Source organism: Sphaerodactylus townsendi, linkage group LG06 (assembly GCF_021028975.2).
Source record: "Sphaerodactylus townsendi isolate TG3544 linkage group LG06, MPM_Stown_v2.3, whole genome shotgun sequence".
NCBI classification, from domain to species: Eukaryota; Metazoa; Chordata; class Lepidosauria; order Squamata; family Sphaerodactylidae; genus Sphaerodactylus; species Sphaerodactylus townsendi.
Genome location: NC_059430.1, coordinates 122717033 through 122733986, shown reverse-complemented (window position 1 = coordinate 122733986; position 16954 = coordinate 122717033). Strand labels below are relative to the sequence as shown.

The 16954-nt window shown below is 46.8% G+C and overlaps 1 protein-coding gene across 4 annotated transcripts in view; it reads left to right on the top strand.

Moving 5' to 3' along the window:
• The window catches only part of PHLDB3 (pleckstrin homology like domain family B member 3), a 28112-nt gene extending 18903 nt beyond the window's left edge, over positions 1 to 9209 (top strand). For 3 of the 4 annotated variants that reach the window (XM_048501292.1, XM_048501295.1, XM_048501296.1), the window contains 3 exons: positions 469 to 712; positions 3883 to 3968; positions 8201 to 9209. In XM_048501292.1, the coding sequence (XP_048357249.1) occupies positions 469 to 712; positions 3883 to 3968; positions 8201 to 8335 (465 nt within the window). In that variant the 3' untranslated portion in view covers positions 8336 to 9209. The remainder of the gene's footprint in view (positions 1 to 468; positions 713 to 3882; positions 3969 to 8200) is intronic. The other variant, XM_048501293.1, reaches the window with a different exon arrangement.
• Positions 9210 to 16954: the final 7745 nt, after the last annotated feature.

The window sequence follows — 16954 nt, the reverse complement described above, 5'->3', positions numbered from 1 at the left end:
CAAGGGGGAAACTAGCTGATGAAATTACAGCTGTGAAACAATCTCAATGCAAAATAAGGTGGTAGTTAAAGGTATCAGTCAGAGGAAGAAACATTAGTTAGTACAGCACTGAGCAGGGAAGCACATTAGCACATCCTTGGTCTTCACCAGGGTGTATGTTCCAGGGCTGGAGATAGGATCTCTCTCCAGAGCAGGGTCCTTTGTGTTGACTTAATCTTATCAGGAAGGGTCTGAGAGAGCATTATGCAAGTTGCTTTGGAAGGAGACAAGTCCAGACATAGTTCGTTTTCCTTGTAAGTACACTGAGCCAGTGCTCAAAATAGGTTCTCCCATTTTGGCACTGCCCTGCTAGGCACCCCAAAGATTGGTAGGGATGGTAGAGATGCCACCGTATTCTAAACAGGATCCCTTTGGTCAACCATGGGCTGGGCTGGTAACAAATATTTTCCCAACTCTTCCAAATTTAAGCTTTGCTGTGCTGCTCCCGTGCAGACTCCTGATCCCGTGGAGATCCAGGAGTTGAAGCCCGCCACGTTCGATTTGCGTAAACACCTGGAGGCTTCCGGGCACAGCGTGGATACCTGCCCACAGGTGCGGGTAAGCAGCAAGGTCTGCAAAGGCTACCTGGTCAAGATGGGCGGCAGGATCAAGACCTGGAAAAAGCGCTGGTTCACCTTTGACCGGCTGAAGCGTGTCCTGGCATATTATGCAGGTGAGAGAAAAAGAGAGAGTGTGCACATCTTTTTTCTTTTGCAAGTACACACACACAAGCCTTTATTGGCATACAAAACAAGACAATGTTTTAAAGCAAAACAAGTTTCAGAAATACAGTTAAAATTACTAATTTCCAGTATAAAATTCGCAACAGTTTCACAAAAGAGCACATCAGAGCTGTTCAGGAGATCGGGTATCTGAGAGCATTGCAAGAAAATGGAATTCATGTATTTCATGTGTATCTTATAGTATTTAGGGCATACAAACAGAGAATGGTCAAGTGTTCCAACCGTAATCAGATCACATGAACAAACTCTTTTAGAACGTTCCATATTCTTGAATCTTCCCTCCAGCAGAGCTGATGGCAGCACATTACATCTTGCAGTAGCCAAGGCTCTCCTCTGGGTGGGATTAATCAGCGGACGAAGATATGCTGCCATAATTCCATGCTCGTGTAACCTCAGCTTGTGGGTTCTGTGGGGCAGTACTTGGAAGGAGTTGCAAAGAACCAAATTTAAACAAAACAGTTTACTTCTCTTTACAAATAACATTAAACATCAGCATTTAACATTACAGTTCAAGGTCCTGTTCAGGTTGCATTTCAAGTCCTTCTAGTTATAGTCTACTGATACTGCCAAGTCCAATTCTTCTTTGCAAGTGGGTTGGCTCCTGAAGACTCCAAGGGCTTGATGAACAGGATGCAACATGATGAAGGTTTCCAGGAGAACTCTCACCCATTACAACCACAAAAAGAAACCCTGAAACAATAAACTCCAACATTTACAACATAGCAAAAATAAACTACCTTCCCAGTTGTTCCCAATTAACAAGGTGTCAAGGGCTTATACAACCAAGGTCCGAGTCTGGTAGCCTTGTCTTCTCCAAAGAGCTCTGCAGCCTTTCTGCTGCTCTGAGTCTCCACCCCCTTACTGGTTCAACCCATTCTGGGCATGGGGGTTACACTCGCATGTGATTAATAATGTAGTCGGAGAACAGGTTGTCTTGGCTGCAAGAGTCAAATAATGAAAATCAAGATCCAAGAGCCTATTCTTAACTAGTCTGAAGGATTCCGCCTTTGTAAGCATAAGGAGTGATTCCAAGGGGAAACCAATAGCTTCAACCTTTCTAAAGATCAAAGTATATCATTCTGAAATTAAGTGGTCTCATAACAGAGAGGGAATACAACTATTGGATCCCCCTAGAAAATGTATATGCAGCCAATATTTTATGGCCCTTATCCATGCCAAGGTTTCTAGAGTTGTGTGGCCCATCTCTATGCACAACGCAGCATAAGGCGCACATCTAGGGAGCCCCATGAGTGCACATCTTGTACCCAGCATGTGCTGAACAATGCAGGGTGCCTCAGGCCAAGCTACAACTTGGCGGGGAAGGGGAGCAGGTTTGGTCAGATAAACAGGAAAAGGGAAAAAGTTACAACATTGTTCAGCTGCCTACCCACCAAGACTTTGATCTCAAGTAAGAAAGACAATCCACATAATTACTTTTTATGAACTTTGTTTCATAAAAGAGCAGCAGTGGCGTAGTGGTTAAGAGCAGGTGTACTCTGGAGGAACCGGGTTTGATTCCCCACTCTGCCGCCTAAGCTGTGGAGGCTTATCTGGGGAACTCAGATTAGCCTGTGTACTCCCAACACCTGTCTGTCAGCTGGGAGACTTTGGGCTAGTCACAGTTCTTCTGAGCTCTCTCAGCCCCACCTACCTCACAGAGTGTTTGTTGTGCGGGGGGCGGGGAAGGGAAGGAGTTTGTAAGCTCCTTCGAGTCTCCTATAGGAGAGGAAGGGGGATATAAATCCAACTCCTCCTCCTCCTGCTTCTGGATTTTGTGTATTTTAATGCATGTGGTCTTGCCTGGGTTCTGATCTTGCCAGTTACACATGCCTTAGTGAATGCCCTGACTTGACTACGTCAACACAGTTTGAGTGGGGCTGCCCCTGGAGACTGCAGCTGGTGCAAAATGCAGTAGACGGGATATGTCAATTTGATTATTTTAGGACGACGTTATGCCCTCTGTGCTGACTTCCAGATGGTTTTCAGGCCACAAAAGCACTGGCTTTGACCTTTTAAGACCCTAAATTAGTGTCAGCTTTAGTACCTAAAGGAACTTGTCTATCTATACTGTCTTACCTGGGTCTTCAGATTCCTAGGGAAGGCTCTTCATGCCAATTTAGCTGTAACCAAAGTTTGGTTGGCTGGGACTCAAGCATGGACCTCCCTGGGATGCCTTCCCTGAGGGGCAGAGAGTTATGACATCTCTTAATGCCAGAGGCATATCTAGGCAGACTGAAGCCCGGGGACAAAACCTGAGCTTGCCCCCCCCCTGGCCTGGTATGGGTGGCCACCCTCCATCACCATGACCAAACAATGATTTTTTGCACTAGCTCACAAAACACCCCCCACCCCCAGCAAAACATACATGGCTCTCTCCCCACCACTTGCCTAATTGTATCCTCACACCAACCCTGTAAGGTAGGTTCTTAGCCTGAGAAACAGCTCCAAACCAGTGCAAGGGGGAATTAACTTTTAAGCATGTAAATCTCTCACAAGTCACCCCCCATCAGAAGATTTACCAAACAAACGTCAACATCATCTTCAGTGCTGCTGCTTCTGCTGGGCTCCCTGCTCAGCTTGCCTTTTCCTGTGCCTGCCGGCACCCGGCTGCTGGGGATAAGTAATGCCACACTTAATTTAAGGTGAATAAGGCATGCTGGGTCAGAGGGAGGGGAGACGGAGCTCCCCAGTCCTGCTCCTGGGAGCCCAGTGGGATTTCTCCCCCGCCCCTGGACACTCCAGGCCACCGTACAGAGTGGGCGGGGCTACGACAGGCACTGGGAGCAGTCCGCTGCTTCAATGCCTGCTTGCTAGGGCTAGCTCAATCATTCTCTGTGTAGGAGGATGTTTTAGCGCCCCCCACATGACCTCAATCGATGCACCCGGGGACAAGGGGTACCCCATGTCCCTAGGCAAATACGCCACTGCTTAAGGCCTTCTAGACTAGCTTAAAGACCTACCTTTTCCGGAAGGCCTTGGCCTTGGATTTATACTGTGGTGGGTGAGGAGGATGGCTTCTCTTTCATATTTTTGTAAAGATGTTTAATTATGACATTCTTGTTCCCTATTAATGAAAACCCATCTTTTTTTCTCATTCCAGACAAAGAAGAGACAAAGCTCAAAGGAGTAATTTACTTCCAAGCTATTGAAGAGGTCTATTATGACCACCTCCGGAGCGCCTTCAAGGTATTGGGACAGAATGTCCTTTGTCCCCATGGCTTTCCTCACCTCAAACCTTGTGAAGCACAGTGGGGCTAGATTTAGGGGATTGCACAATCCAGATTGATTGGGGACTCCCAACGCCTTTCGGATTCTGTTTTGGAGAGGTAGGGGGTTTGTGGGTATGCATTTGAAGAGATACTTAATTAGCAGAGGTACGGAAGCAGCATCCAGTAGAAAAAGGGAGCCAGAGATACTTTGAGTTGCTTTATATAAAAGTTTACGAGCTATAAGGGTAGAGTTACATGGAATAAAAACAAATACATCCTGTACTGCTCTGTTACATAGTTACAGTACTAACTATACCCTTAAGACTACATCTTGGCTCTGTCTCTGTTGACTCACGTGTTATCATGTCCTACTATCTCCAAAGGACCCAGTTATGGGCAGTGTGAAAGACTTTAACCTCATACCCTGCAGAGCTGCTGTCAATCATCTCTGCCCTTGACTGACCAAGGGTCTGGTCAGTAGAAGGCAGTGAAAGGTATATGAACCCCTGCTGGTATTTGCAAGTGTCTGTCACAACCAGTCATAACAGGGTTTACTGTTTGTATGTAAACAAGTGGCTGAAGGCCCTGTTTATGACCTGATCTATTGATTAGCTATTGGTCAGTCGGATAGCCATTGCTTTCATATTAGTGAGCATATAGTAATAAAGTTAACTTTCCCACATTTTATGGCATCTCACCACCTTTGCCGGGTTTTATGCCTAAATACATGAGTAATTTAACCAGTCCACACCTTTGTAGATATTTCATGCTTGCTCGACTTAATGTGCTACCAACTGCTCAAACAAGAGGCAGATATCACGGCATCCCACAGGAGAACAGGGCATGTTCACCATGTGCAGGTGGAGCCTACCTGAAACAAACAGAGACATGTGCTCCTTCAGCGAGTGGCGTGGGAGGTTAAAGAGCTTACGTCTATTATCTAATCTGGAGGAACTTAGGGTTTGATTCCCAGCTCTGCCGCCTACCGAACTGTGGAGGCTTATCTGGGGGGATTCAGATTGTTAGCCTGTAATGCACTCCCACACCTGCACGCCCAACTGGGTGACCTTGGGCTAGTCCACAGCTTCTCGGAGCTCTCTCAGCCCCACCTACCTCACAGGGTGTTTGTTGTGGGGGGAAGAACAGAGATTGTAAGCCCCTTTGAGTCTCCTGCAGGAGAGAAAGGGGGGATATAAATCCAAACTCTTCTTCTTTTTCATTGCAAAGATTTAGCAGACTATCGGTTAGTTTTTCTTGAGGCCATCCTGAAGAAAAACTCAGTGAGATCAGACAGGGAAATAGTTCTGTACTTGCTCAGTGACCATAATCCCCACACTACTGAGTCAGTTGCCAGGTTTTTAGTTAAGGCACTTGGATCTAGAGAGAAGCCTTTTTGTAAGCTTTAGTTATTTGGCTTTAACATATTTTGTATATTACCACCTCTTTTGTGCCATTAAAGGTTTTTGTATTTGAATAAAGTTAACTCATTTTCTTTGTTCTAGCAAAGGATAGGACATGATAACATGTGAGACAACAGACACAGAGTCAAGATGTAGTCTTAAGTGCATATATAAAGCAACTCAAAAGTATCTCTGGCTCTCTTTTTCTGCTGGATGCTGCTTCTATGGCTTGTGCCCCTGGCAGCAAGGAGTCTTCAGGAAGTGGCAACCGCCCATCTGGAACCTCAGAAGCTGCCCCAACGTGTGGTAATCTTCCTCAGCAGGTGGGCTGGACACAGATCAGACCCCTGTTGGGGAGAGCCAGCCTTACCCAGCAGAGCCTCAGACAGAGCACAGAGGTACCCTAAGCCATGCTGTTGCGCCCTCTGGGCAGGTGAGAGCTCACCACTGTCACTGCAGACCCCCATGACTCACGGTCATGGGGATGCCCTGGACAAAGGGACAAAAGGTGCATACCCTCAGGTATGGATTAGGCCCGGACAGGAATGCTTCCTCCTGCACGTACGCAGTCCCTATGACTCATGTATCGCCCAGTATCCTCCCGCTTTCCCACCTCCGAACCCGCCTCCCAAAAACCCTAATAAAAGGTGCCAGGGACCGCTAGTTCAGCAGATTAGCCGCTGCCTTCTCTCCACCGGATGATATCGCTGTGTCACGCCTCTTCCTTGTGACCCTCGCGGGCCAACTTCAGACTCCCATGCTGCGCCTTACGCTTTGTTTACCTTGAACCAATAATTTTAATAAAAAGCCATGGCCAACCTTTTTTACCAGCCCAAAATGATGATGTTGTTGTTGTTTAATTTAGTTATAATATTTTGGAGGGTTATTAGCTACTTCACTCAAGCAGCAATAGTCGGAGCAGGGCTTGACGATGGATGGGCCACCCCTCCTTTTAATTTCTAGTGCCTTCTCTGTCCCCCAATTCAGTTCAGTGACATAATCCACAAATCGAATCTCCACAGGTCTTAGAACATAACTTCTTTCGTTGACTTGATCTTTTCTAACTATTCTATGACAGCAACAGATTACCGTATATACTCGTGTATAAGTCAACCCACATATAAGTCGAGGCACCTAATTTTTCCACAAAAAAACTGGGAAAACTTATTGACTCGTGTATAAGTCTAGGGTGGGAAATGCAGCAGCTACTGGTAAATGTCAAAAATGAAAATAGATACCAATAAAAATGTTTTTAAATATTTATTTCAAAGGAAAACAGCATGGTATCAACAATAGCTTTAAAAGTTCTGAAGTGGAATATATAACTCTCATAGACAGTATCTCTTCAGAGTTTCATAGGGAAGAGGCTCAACAAGATCCCCCTTTTAAATAGTCCCTACAGGTTCTCCTCCAACACGGATAGCTTACCATTACACAGTGAAGATGCTTGCGTGCTGCCTCAAAGCAAATCTTTTTTGCAGGTCTGCAAGCTCAGCTTGGAAAGATGTTCCACCTGCTTTCCAAAAACACTGGGTGGGGGCTGAGAAAGGTGCTGGCAGTGGCTGCACCCCAGGGCACCCTGTGTGTGTGTGTGTGTGGGGGGGGATTCTTGCCACCATGGGCTCCAATGGTGCGGATTTCCCAATGAGTATGGCTCCCTAGCATTCATGGAGCTTCCTGGCCTGAACAAAAATTCTGTACCATATAAATTTAATATTTAATATTCACACCTATTCACTGAACATTCACTGTGAATGAAGCGACTGGCCACCTGTAATGCAGCGAAGCAACAGCGCAAGGCTTACCTGGGAGCTGCCTTTGTGTCCACACAGCAGGGAGCAGGTGCAGAAAAACACCCTCAGCTCCCAGCCTTTTTTCACTCGCCACCCGTCCCCCCCCCCCCGCTCGCCACCCGTTCACTCGCGTATCAGTCGAGGGGGGCTTTTTTCAGCACAAAAAATGTGAGTATATAAGATAGAATGTTAAGAACATAAGAACATAAGAACAAGCCAGCTGGATCAGACCAGAGTCCATCTAGTCCAGCTCTCTGCTACTCGCAGTGGCCCACCAGGTGCCTTTGGGAGCTCACATGCAGGATGTGAAAGTAATGGCCTTCTGTGGCTGTTGCTCCCGAGCACCTGGTCTGTTAAGGCATTTGCAATCTCAGATCAAGGAGGATCAAGATTGGTAGCCATAAATCGACTTCTCCTCCATAAATCTGTCCAAGCCCCTTTTAAAGCTATCCAGGTTAGTGGCCATCACCACCTCCTGTGGCAGCATATTCCAAACACCAATCACACGTTGCGTGAAGAAGTGTTTCCTTTTATTAGTCCTAATTCTTCCCCCCAGCATTTTCAGTGTATGCCCCCTGGTTCTAGTATTGTGAGAAAGAGAGAAAAATTTATCTCTGTCGACATTTTCTACCCCATGCATAATTTTATAGACTTCAATCATATCCCCCCTCAGACGTCTCCTCTCCAAACTAAAGAGTCCCAAACGCTGCAGCCTCTCCTCATAAGGAAGGTGCTCCAATCCTTCAATCATCCTCGTTGCCCTTCTCTGAACTTTTTCTATCTCTTCAATATCCTTTTTGAGATGTTGCTAATATTACTATAATCTTTCCTTCATAACAAGAAAGCTAATATAAAATTACACCTGTGGGCGATCTACCAGAAAGTTCAAAAATCTGGGATGCCGCCAAATTAAATTGAGGTCCCAAATAAGGTCGGTGAGATGATCATATGGGTGAAACAGGTTTGGGGAAGGGGAGTTTGCATTTCCTCATTATTTTTTTGCTTTCCCTCACCAGAGCCCCAATCCCAAACTGACCTTCTGCGTCAAGACATATGACCGTCTCTTCTGTATGGTGGCCCCCAGTCCTGAAGCCATGCGCATCTGGATAGACGCGATCGTCACAGCGGCAGAGGAGAATGCTCGCTACTAATGGGTGTGATCCACTTAGGGCTTGGCTCTGCATCTTTGACCTCCGCACATTGACCTCTAACCTTGAGGTGCTCCCTTGTGTGATTTATGAGTCCTCTCCAAAGAAGAGTTTGGCAGCAGAGTAGCAACGGGAGGACTGCGTGACTTGATTGGAAGCATGCAGTTGGATCAAGAGGGTGGACTCTTAAGTGCCCAATGGGTCCTATCATCAAGTTGTTGGCTCCTTTAAGTGAATTGCCTGATGATCTTAATTTTAAAAAACCCGAACCAATTCAAAAACTGGTTTCTGACGGCTGTCAGGAAAGGCTTGTATCTCGGTCGGTGGACAGCGTTGGTGTGAGTTGCTGCGAGCTTTATAAAATCAAATTTCACTGAATGCAAACCAACATCTCTGGGACTTGCCCCTGATGGATATCATCTGCTAAAGAAAAGGAGAGTTTTTGGAGAGAAAAGAATTTGGGAGTTAACCAGAATTTCCCCAGAGTGGAAAAGATTCTGCTGCCCAGTAGGAAATCAACCTTCACCACGGAGAAGATGATCCTTAATCTAAAACGTGTCAGATTTGACCATGCTGCTGACGGTTAAAAGCGGACCTGATTCCCTCAATCCCTCGCATCTAGACTTCTGCAACCATATGAAGTTTTCCTCCCACAATGCCTTGCCATAGTGCCTTGACATACGTTTGTCTGGAACTGCCATGCCTCCTGAACAGGATGGCAAGACAGTGGGGCGGCACTGTACAGCTCCTGTATTTATTATACGCTTTGGGTTTCTCCTGAATACCTGGGACACTGTTTCAATCGGGGCAGGTGGGAGGTGGGAACCATGTACAAACTGTAGGCTATTTATTATATAAACCTTTCAAGTGGAAACAGGTCTGACCCTTTTTAGATTTATTTCAAAGAGTATCATCTTCCTCTCTGCGGTTCTTCCTGTGACTCTAAACATGCTGCTCAAGTCCTACTTATTTCAATGAATTTTGATTCCCCAGGGATATGTGCCTAGGATTGTAGCTTTAAGGCCAACTCTGGATCAGGAACAGGCTGTAGGGGTGGTGTGCCTTTCCCCCAAATTTGCAGTGGGTTGTCTTGTTTCCGTGTTCTCAACTAACTTCTCAGAACTAGGACTGTTTTTAAAAATACACATTTGGAATTTTCACATGAAGAACGACAGGCGGAGGGGTAATTTGGAGCAGGGAAAGGACAGAATTAAGTCTCAGTAGCACTTCGCACTTTCCTATTTCCTGGCCCTGATTGCCTCACCTAACCCTCTTAAACACTGTTTTCCTGTAGTAAAAAGGGCACAAAATATAGTTGCCAACAAGTGAGCCCCAGAGATCTCCTGCAATTACAACTGCTCTTCAGACAACAGAAAAATGACTCCTTTGGAGGGCGAACTCCATGACATTGAAGACCCTCCCTAAACCCTACCCTCCTCAGGCTCCACCCCCAAATCTCCAGGAATTTCCCAATCTGGACCTTTGGTGTGATGCAGCTGCAAAAAAGGCTAATTCGATCTTAGGGTGTACCCACAGAGGCATAACATCCATTCTGCAAGCTGACTTAGTCCCACTGTACACTGCATTGGTTGGCCGCTTTGCTTAAGGTTCTACAACCGAGATTGTATCTGCTGTGTGTGTTTCGCTTCTGATTAGGGGAGGGAGAAACTTCACGATGAAAGGGACTACGGTTTCACAACGAACAGGTTTGGATCTGCGTGGAAATTTCAAGTGGGGATTCGACCCTGAATAGCCCAGGCTAGCCTGATCTCATCACATTTCAGGAGCTAAGCAGGGGCAACTCTGGCAAGCATTTGGATGGGAGTCCTCCAAGAAATACAAGGGTGGTAACCTCTGAATGTCTCTTCCCTTGAGAACCATAGCTTGGGCAGCCATAAGTCAGATGTGACTTCACGGCAAAATCAAAAAAACTTCCTCTGATACTGGAGGGATTAGATAGCCATCACACCACTGATAGCCCCACTCTTCAGGATTTTGTCCACGTCCCTTTTAAAGCCTTCCAGATTGGCAGCCATCACCACATCTTGTGGCCGCCACTTCCACAAATTAATTAAATGCTGTGTGAAGAAATTCTTCCTGCGGCCCGTCCTGAATCTCCCACATGCTTCAGCTTCAGTGAATGACCCTGGGTTCGAGTGTTACAGGCGAGAGAGAAGAGTTTGCTACTCTTGTCGAGCCGTCTTCTGGCTCTCCCCTTCAGCTCTGTTAGGTAACTCTGTAGTCTAACATTGGGCAAAACCTGACATCTCAGATTTGCTTGTTTTCCTCTCTGCTCCGAGCTGCTGCTGCTTTTCGTGGTGTGTGTGTGTGTTTTTTTCCTAGCCAGGATTTTAAATTCTGAACAGCACTGCATGCTTTGTCAGTCAGGCAAAGTAATCGACAACAAAACAAAATCTGAAAAGAAATTAACCACAACACAAGCCTCAAAACACACACTGTTTCTCCTTCGCCCCCATAAGCAGAGGTGGGATCCAGCAGGTTCTCACAGGTTCCCGAGAGTAGGTTACTAATTATTTGTGTGTGCCGAAAGGGGGTTACTAATTGGTGATTCTGCCACGTGATTTTTGCCTTAGTTACGCCCCTCCTCTCAGCAGTAGCGCGCAGAACTTAAAGCAATCTAGCAGGAGGTGCACCGGCGTGCGTGGCAGCCTGCGCCTGCGTGCATTCTTTTCACGCCCAAGGACCAGCGCAGCGGCTGCGTCCTTGCCACAGCCCCGCCCAGGAATGTCCCGTCCCCGGAATGCCCAGCCACACCCCCGTCGTGCCCCACCCAGCCTCATTGGCGCTATGCCACAGTTTGAATCCCACCACCATGGGAACCTGTTACTAAAATTTTTGGATCCCACCACTGCCCATAAGGTTATGCTTTTCAACGTCCAAGAGAATTTTGGATCATGACCCCCCTCCCACACACATTTTTTTGAGTTTTGGCTTTCTCTGCTGAAATCTAAAAATGCATCTTTTAATTCCCTGCAGTGTCCAAACAGGGTGATCAAATGTTTCAGAAATAATGACAGGGTTTGGGGAGGGATTGAACCTTAATGGGTTGAATGGCAAAAAACGGCCATTTTTTTTTGAAACCCCAGTCTGCAGTCTGAAGGTGATCCAGTTTGTAATTCCTATAAGAAATCTTTGGATCTAATTCTGGGAGATATTCAGGGTGGGGGCAAACTGGCAACAAACTGAGCCCTAAACCTCTGTTGCCATTGACACATCGACATCACTTCCAGCACGCAAAGGAAATGACTTCACATTGACATGGGGGGGTGGTCTGGAATTTTGGCAGAAACTCTATGATAAAAGCTGCTTTTACCATAGAGTTTTTGCCAAAATACCAGGAGGAAATTCTCAGAGATTTGGGTGTGGTGCCTGGGGAAGGATCTCAGCGGGATACAATGCCACAGAAGCCAGCCTCCAAAGCAGTCACTATTCTCCACGGAAATTGCTCTCTGTAGTCTGAAGATCAGTTAAAATTCTGGGAGATCTCCAGGCCCCTCCTGGAGGATGGCAACTTTATTTCATGAGCCGGCATTTTTCATCAATGTGCTCTGAGGCAACTTTAGTTTTGTAGCCCTCTGGATCAGCAAGCTAACAACAGTGTCTTCAGGAAGTAGCCAGTTGCTGCTATTTCCCTAATGGACACAGGAGGAGCTAAAGCCAAAGGAAATGTGCAGATAAATGTTTTGTGATGTAGTGAACCTCTCTACATTTTTCCTTAGATTCATTTTTGTAAACAAACAGCTTCTTGTTAACCTCAGAGGTGCCTTAGAATACAGTGTTTCGACAACATGATATTCTAATCCTGTGGTTCTCAACCTTCCTAATGCCGCGACCCTTTAATACAGTTCCTCATGTTGTGGTGACCCCCAACCCTAACATTTATCCATTTTACAGATGGAGAACACTGATGCAGAGAGTCTTAGGCGACTTAGGTGAAAGGGTCGTTCAACCCCCCTAAGGGGTCCCGACCCCCAGGTTGAGAATTACTGTTCTAATCCCTTCTGTAAGGGCTGGATAATACATGCTTGTCCATCCTGTGTATTATAACTGGTACTTGCACGCATGAACTTTAGGCAAAACTGAGATGTAACAAAACATGAAGATCAAGGTTTGGGAGCAAACCTAACCAGTGACTTAAAATGCAATTCTAGGGCCCCTTCCGCACACGCAAAATAATGCATTTTCAATCCACTTTCACAACTGTTTGCAAGTGGATTTTGCCATTCCGCACCGCTTCAAAGAGCACTGAAAGCAGTTTGAAAGTGCATTATTCTGCATGTGCGGAATGAGCCTAGAAGAGTAAAAACTGGCATGAAAAGTAGCCAGCTGTCCCTAAAGCTCTCATGAAGAGCCCAGGTTTGATTGGATGTATTCACACAGTGCTATGAACCCACAAGTGTTGTTAGACCGGCCATGAAGTTTACAGGAGGTATCTTGCTATGAAATTGTGCAGCTTTTGGGCTTTGGAAACATGTCTCTATCCCCAGCCATTTCTTAAACGAGAGAGACTTCTCCGCGTTGCCTTTTCTTCAATTAAGCCATCCTCTCTTTCCAAACTTCTGACGGGGGCTGAAGAAACCTTCCGAACCCTTGTTCCAACATAGCTGTGGCTGAAAAGCATCCAACAAACGTCAGCTGGTTCCAAGCAGCCAGGTTTGTCTCTCATTGCCTGATGTACAGATGTACATCCTGTTTACAGTTCTTGCTGAGAATATTTATATACCGCCTTTGCATCCAAACAATAAAAACACAACACACAATGTTAAAATTCATACAAAACTGTTAATACTAATAGTGGTTATTAAAAACTAACAATGACACTGGAGAGATGTGACTTAAAAACAAAAACGGCCTTCTGGATAAAAGTTTTCAGGCCAGAAGGTCTCTAGTGAGGGAATGGTTCACTGTACAGGGAGAAATGGCTTAGGGGGGACGATCTAGTCTGATCTTAGGTCGATTCCCCACTCATGATTAGATGCATGCTCGTCACTCCAAATATCCAGGTTTCCTGCAGAACTCCCCACTACACCAGCGCTGAACGTGCATTCATCCCGTTTCTGCTCGCGCAGCCCTTTTTAAAAATTTCGCGGACCAGAGATCCACGTGGATACGAAGCAACATGGGGCCGGTTTTGACTGGTTGACTGAGTAGAAGGCAATACAAAGCAGTGCTACACGTTGTATCCACATGGATCCGAGTACATGGTGGTGCGCAGAAACTGGGCTCTGTTTTAATCTCCCGTTCCTTCATCTCCGCATACAGTCGTTCTGCGCATGATTGCACAGACGTGAATCCGTCAGTTTAAAAATTTCCCGCCCCAGCACAACGCAGCAGCCAATCAGGATAGCTTCTGAGCGGATCACGCGTTTCATCCGCCGACAGTGGATACTCCTGCACGGCTGCTGCGTTTCTGAGAACAAGGGGGCAGAAGCTGCAATGGGGACCGTGAAACTGTGTTCAAAAGGTCCCGAATCTTACCCAACCGGTTTGTATCTGCTTTCCTTTTTGAAGTGGGGAATCGACCTTAGAAGTTAAGGGAGGTCAGCCCTGGTTCATACTTGTATGGGAGATATGGTTGCCAGGCAGGGGGATGGGGGTAGTGATGTCAGCCGTTAGGTGGGACCTGGAGATCCCCTGGAATTCTAGATAATTTCCAGACTGTACCCCACGGAAAATAGATGCTTTGGAGGGTGGGGACATTGTGCTCCACTGTGGTCCGTGTCCTCCCCAGGCTCCATCCCAAAATCTCCAGGAGTTTCCCAACCCTACCTCTCATCCCCCACTGGTTGCAAGGGGGGACATGGCAACTCTAGATTTTTGCAGGGGGGGGGTTACCACCAGTGGTGGGATCCAAACATTTTAGTAACAGGTCCCCATGGTGGTGGGATTCAAACTGCGGCGTAGCGCCAGTGGGGCTGGGTGGGGCACGACGGGGTCGTGACCGGGCATTCCGGGGACGGGGCATTCCTGGGCGGGAAGCGATGCATTGTTGGCAAGGACCCGAGACTGCTGCATGAGGTCCTTGAAGCGTGAAAAGATACCGCGCGAGCACAGGCTGCCGCGCGTACTGATTGCACCTCACTAGGCTACTTCAGGATTCTACCGCGGCGCTACTGCTGAGAGGAGGGGCGTAACTAAGGCAAAAATCACATGGCAAAATCACCAATTAGTAACCCCCTCTCGGCACACACAAATAATTAGTAACCTACTCTCGGGAACCTGTGAGAACCTGTTGGATCCCACCTCTGCTTACCACCTACAAACTGAGGCTTAGGCCTGTGTTGTCAGTCAAGCATCAACATCACTTCCTGTGTGCACTGGAAGTAATATCATCACATCAAGGCGACATGGGGATGCTCTGGTATTTGGGCAAAACCGCAATAGTAGAAGCTGTTTTTATGATGGAATTTTTGCTTAAATACCAGAGCAATACTATGTCACCAGCAATATTATGTGTCTCTGACAACACAGACCTAGGCCTCAGTTTACAGCTGACCAGCTGAATAGCATTGGAGGAAGGGGCCACAAAGCAGGGGTCTGGCAACCTTAATGGGTGTGAAAAAATGAAATACAATAAGAAATACTATACCCAGGCTACAACAACAACCATTAGCAACACAAGATAGAAAGATAACAACGTGTAACCTTAATACCAAAGCATGGAGCCATCAACAACAGTGCAAAAAGAGACAAATCTATCAACAAATTGATAAATCAACATAAAAAGAAAAATTTTGAATATGGCATCTGTACACTTCGCCTGAACACTGATTGTCTTTTTATGGTGGGAAATGAGGGAGAGGATGTGTTATAAACCCATGCATCAAGACCAATGGGCTTTGTGGTCTGGAATCACTGATATGCTTGTGTATAAAACTATGAGACTTCCCAGTTTGTTGATCAAATGCAGGGGCAAATTGGGTATTTGGACTGATCAACTAGTCATATAATTTTTACATTTCTTCAGTGTTAATATCAATGTATCGATTTAGCAATATGGTGATTTAATTTTTTTAAATCTAAAGATCTAAAGATATGCAGGAGGAGGGAGGCCAAAAGCAATAGAAATGATATGGCAGGAGAAGAAGTGGGAAGTAGTCGGTAACAGGCAGAGGTGGAGCTACCAGGGGAAAGGGGGCACATTGCACCAGGTGGATGCCTGGGGGACAGAAAATCGTTCAAGCCCCCCCCCCCCACTGTGCCCCCCATACTTACCTTAGTGAAACAGTGCAGGCTGGAGAAGTGGCCTGTTCCCTTCAGGCTGAAAATGGCCTGGTGGGAATTACACAACCATGGAGACCTTGAAAGCCCCAAGGTCCCATGGGAAGTGTAGTTTCCACCAAGCCATTTTAGCCCTGAAAGGAACAGTAGCCGTCCAGCCTGCGTGTTCCACTAAGGCAAGATGTGTGAGGAATGATGAGGAAGCAGGGGCACCATGATGGGAGGGGGACACAGAGTGAGCACTGGGCACAGTATGGCCCAGCTATGCCTCTGGTAACAGGGAGGAAGGTGAGGGGGAAGAATACAAAGCAGTGTTAGGGATCGTGTGTGTGTGTGTGTGGGGGGGGGGTAAGACTAGGTGGGTGGGCTGCGGGCAGAGGTCCAGGGCACAGTTTGGCAGCAAAGCAAAATTAAAACTGTGCTATAAGAGGATTTGCTTGCTGCAGAGAGTGGAAAGAGAAAGCAGGGCTAGAGGAAATACATCCGCACAAGAAATCTTGCTACAGCAGACAGTCGCCGTCACCAAGCAGCAAACACCTTATGCGTAATTGGTCAAAGTCCACTAGGGAGCTTGTCTGCATTTTGGACTCTCTGGACGTTTTCCTTGTTACTCATGACTGTGTGAGTCTAACATTGCTCTACTAGTTTCTCATGGAGGACTTTGTTCTTTTTGCACTATTTCTGACTGCACGCTTTGGTATTAAACTTGCCCACTGTTAGAATTATATCTTATGTTGTTAATGGGTGTTGTAGCCTGCGTATAGTGTTTCTTGTGGTATTTTTTTTAATTTTTGCACATTGTACTCTTTGAGTAGTTGAACCTTAATGAGAGACTGCAAAAGAAGCTCAGGGTTTCAATGCAGAGGCAGGCAACATCAAACCACCTCTGAAAGTCTCTCACCCTGAAAACCTGTAAATCACTGTAAGTCATCTGCAATGTGATGACATCCTACACATGGGGAGGAGTGAACCCCACAGAGCAGAGCAGAGGTGTATCTGGGGTAAATGGTGCCGGAGACAAATTGTCTCCAGGATGCCCCCCAGGCTCTGCCCCTCCACCCCCCACCCCACCCTCAGGCTCTGCCCCCCACTGCCCTCGACCCTACCCATGTCACCATGGACATGGGCAAGGTCTAGGGTGCCCACCTCCCCCCCCCCAGACTCTCCCTGCCGGCTGGGCAGGCCATAAGAGACTGCAGTCCTGGCCTCGGAGACCTTCTTTAATAAGCACTGAGGTTGGGGGGGGGCTTGGGAAGCAGGAAGCAGGAAGGGGAGGGACTTCCTGCTCCCCAAGCCCCACCCCTGGCCTCAGTGCTTATAAAAGAAGGTCTCTGAGGGGAGGTCAGAAGAGACTGCAATGATGAGACAGCAGGACTTCCT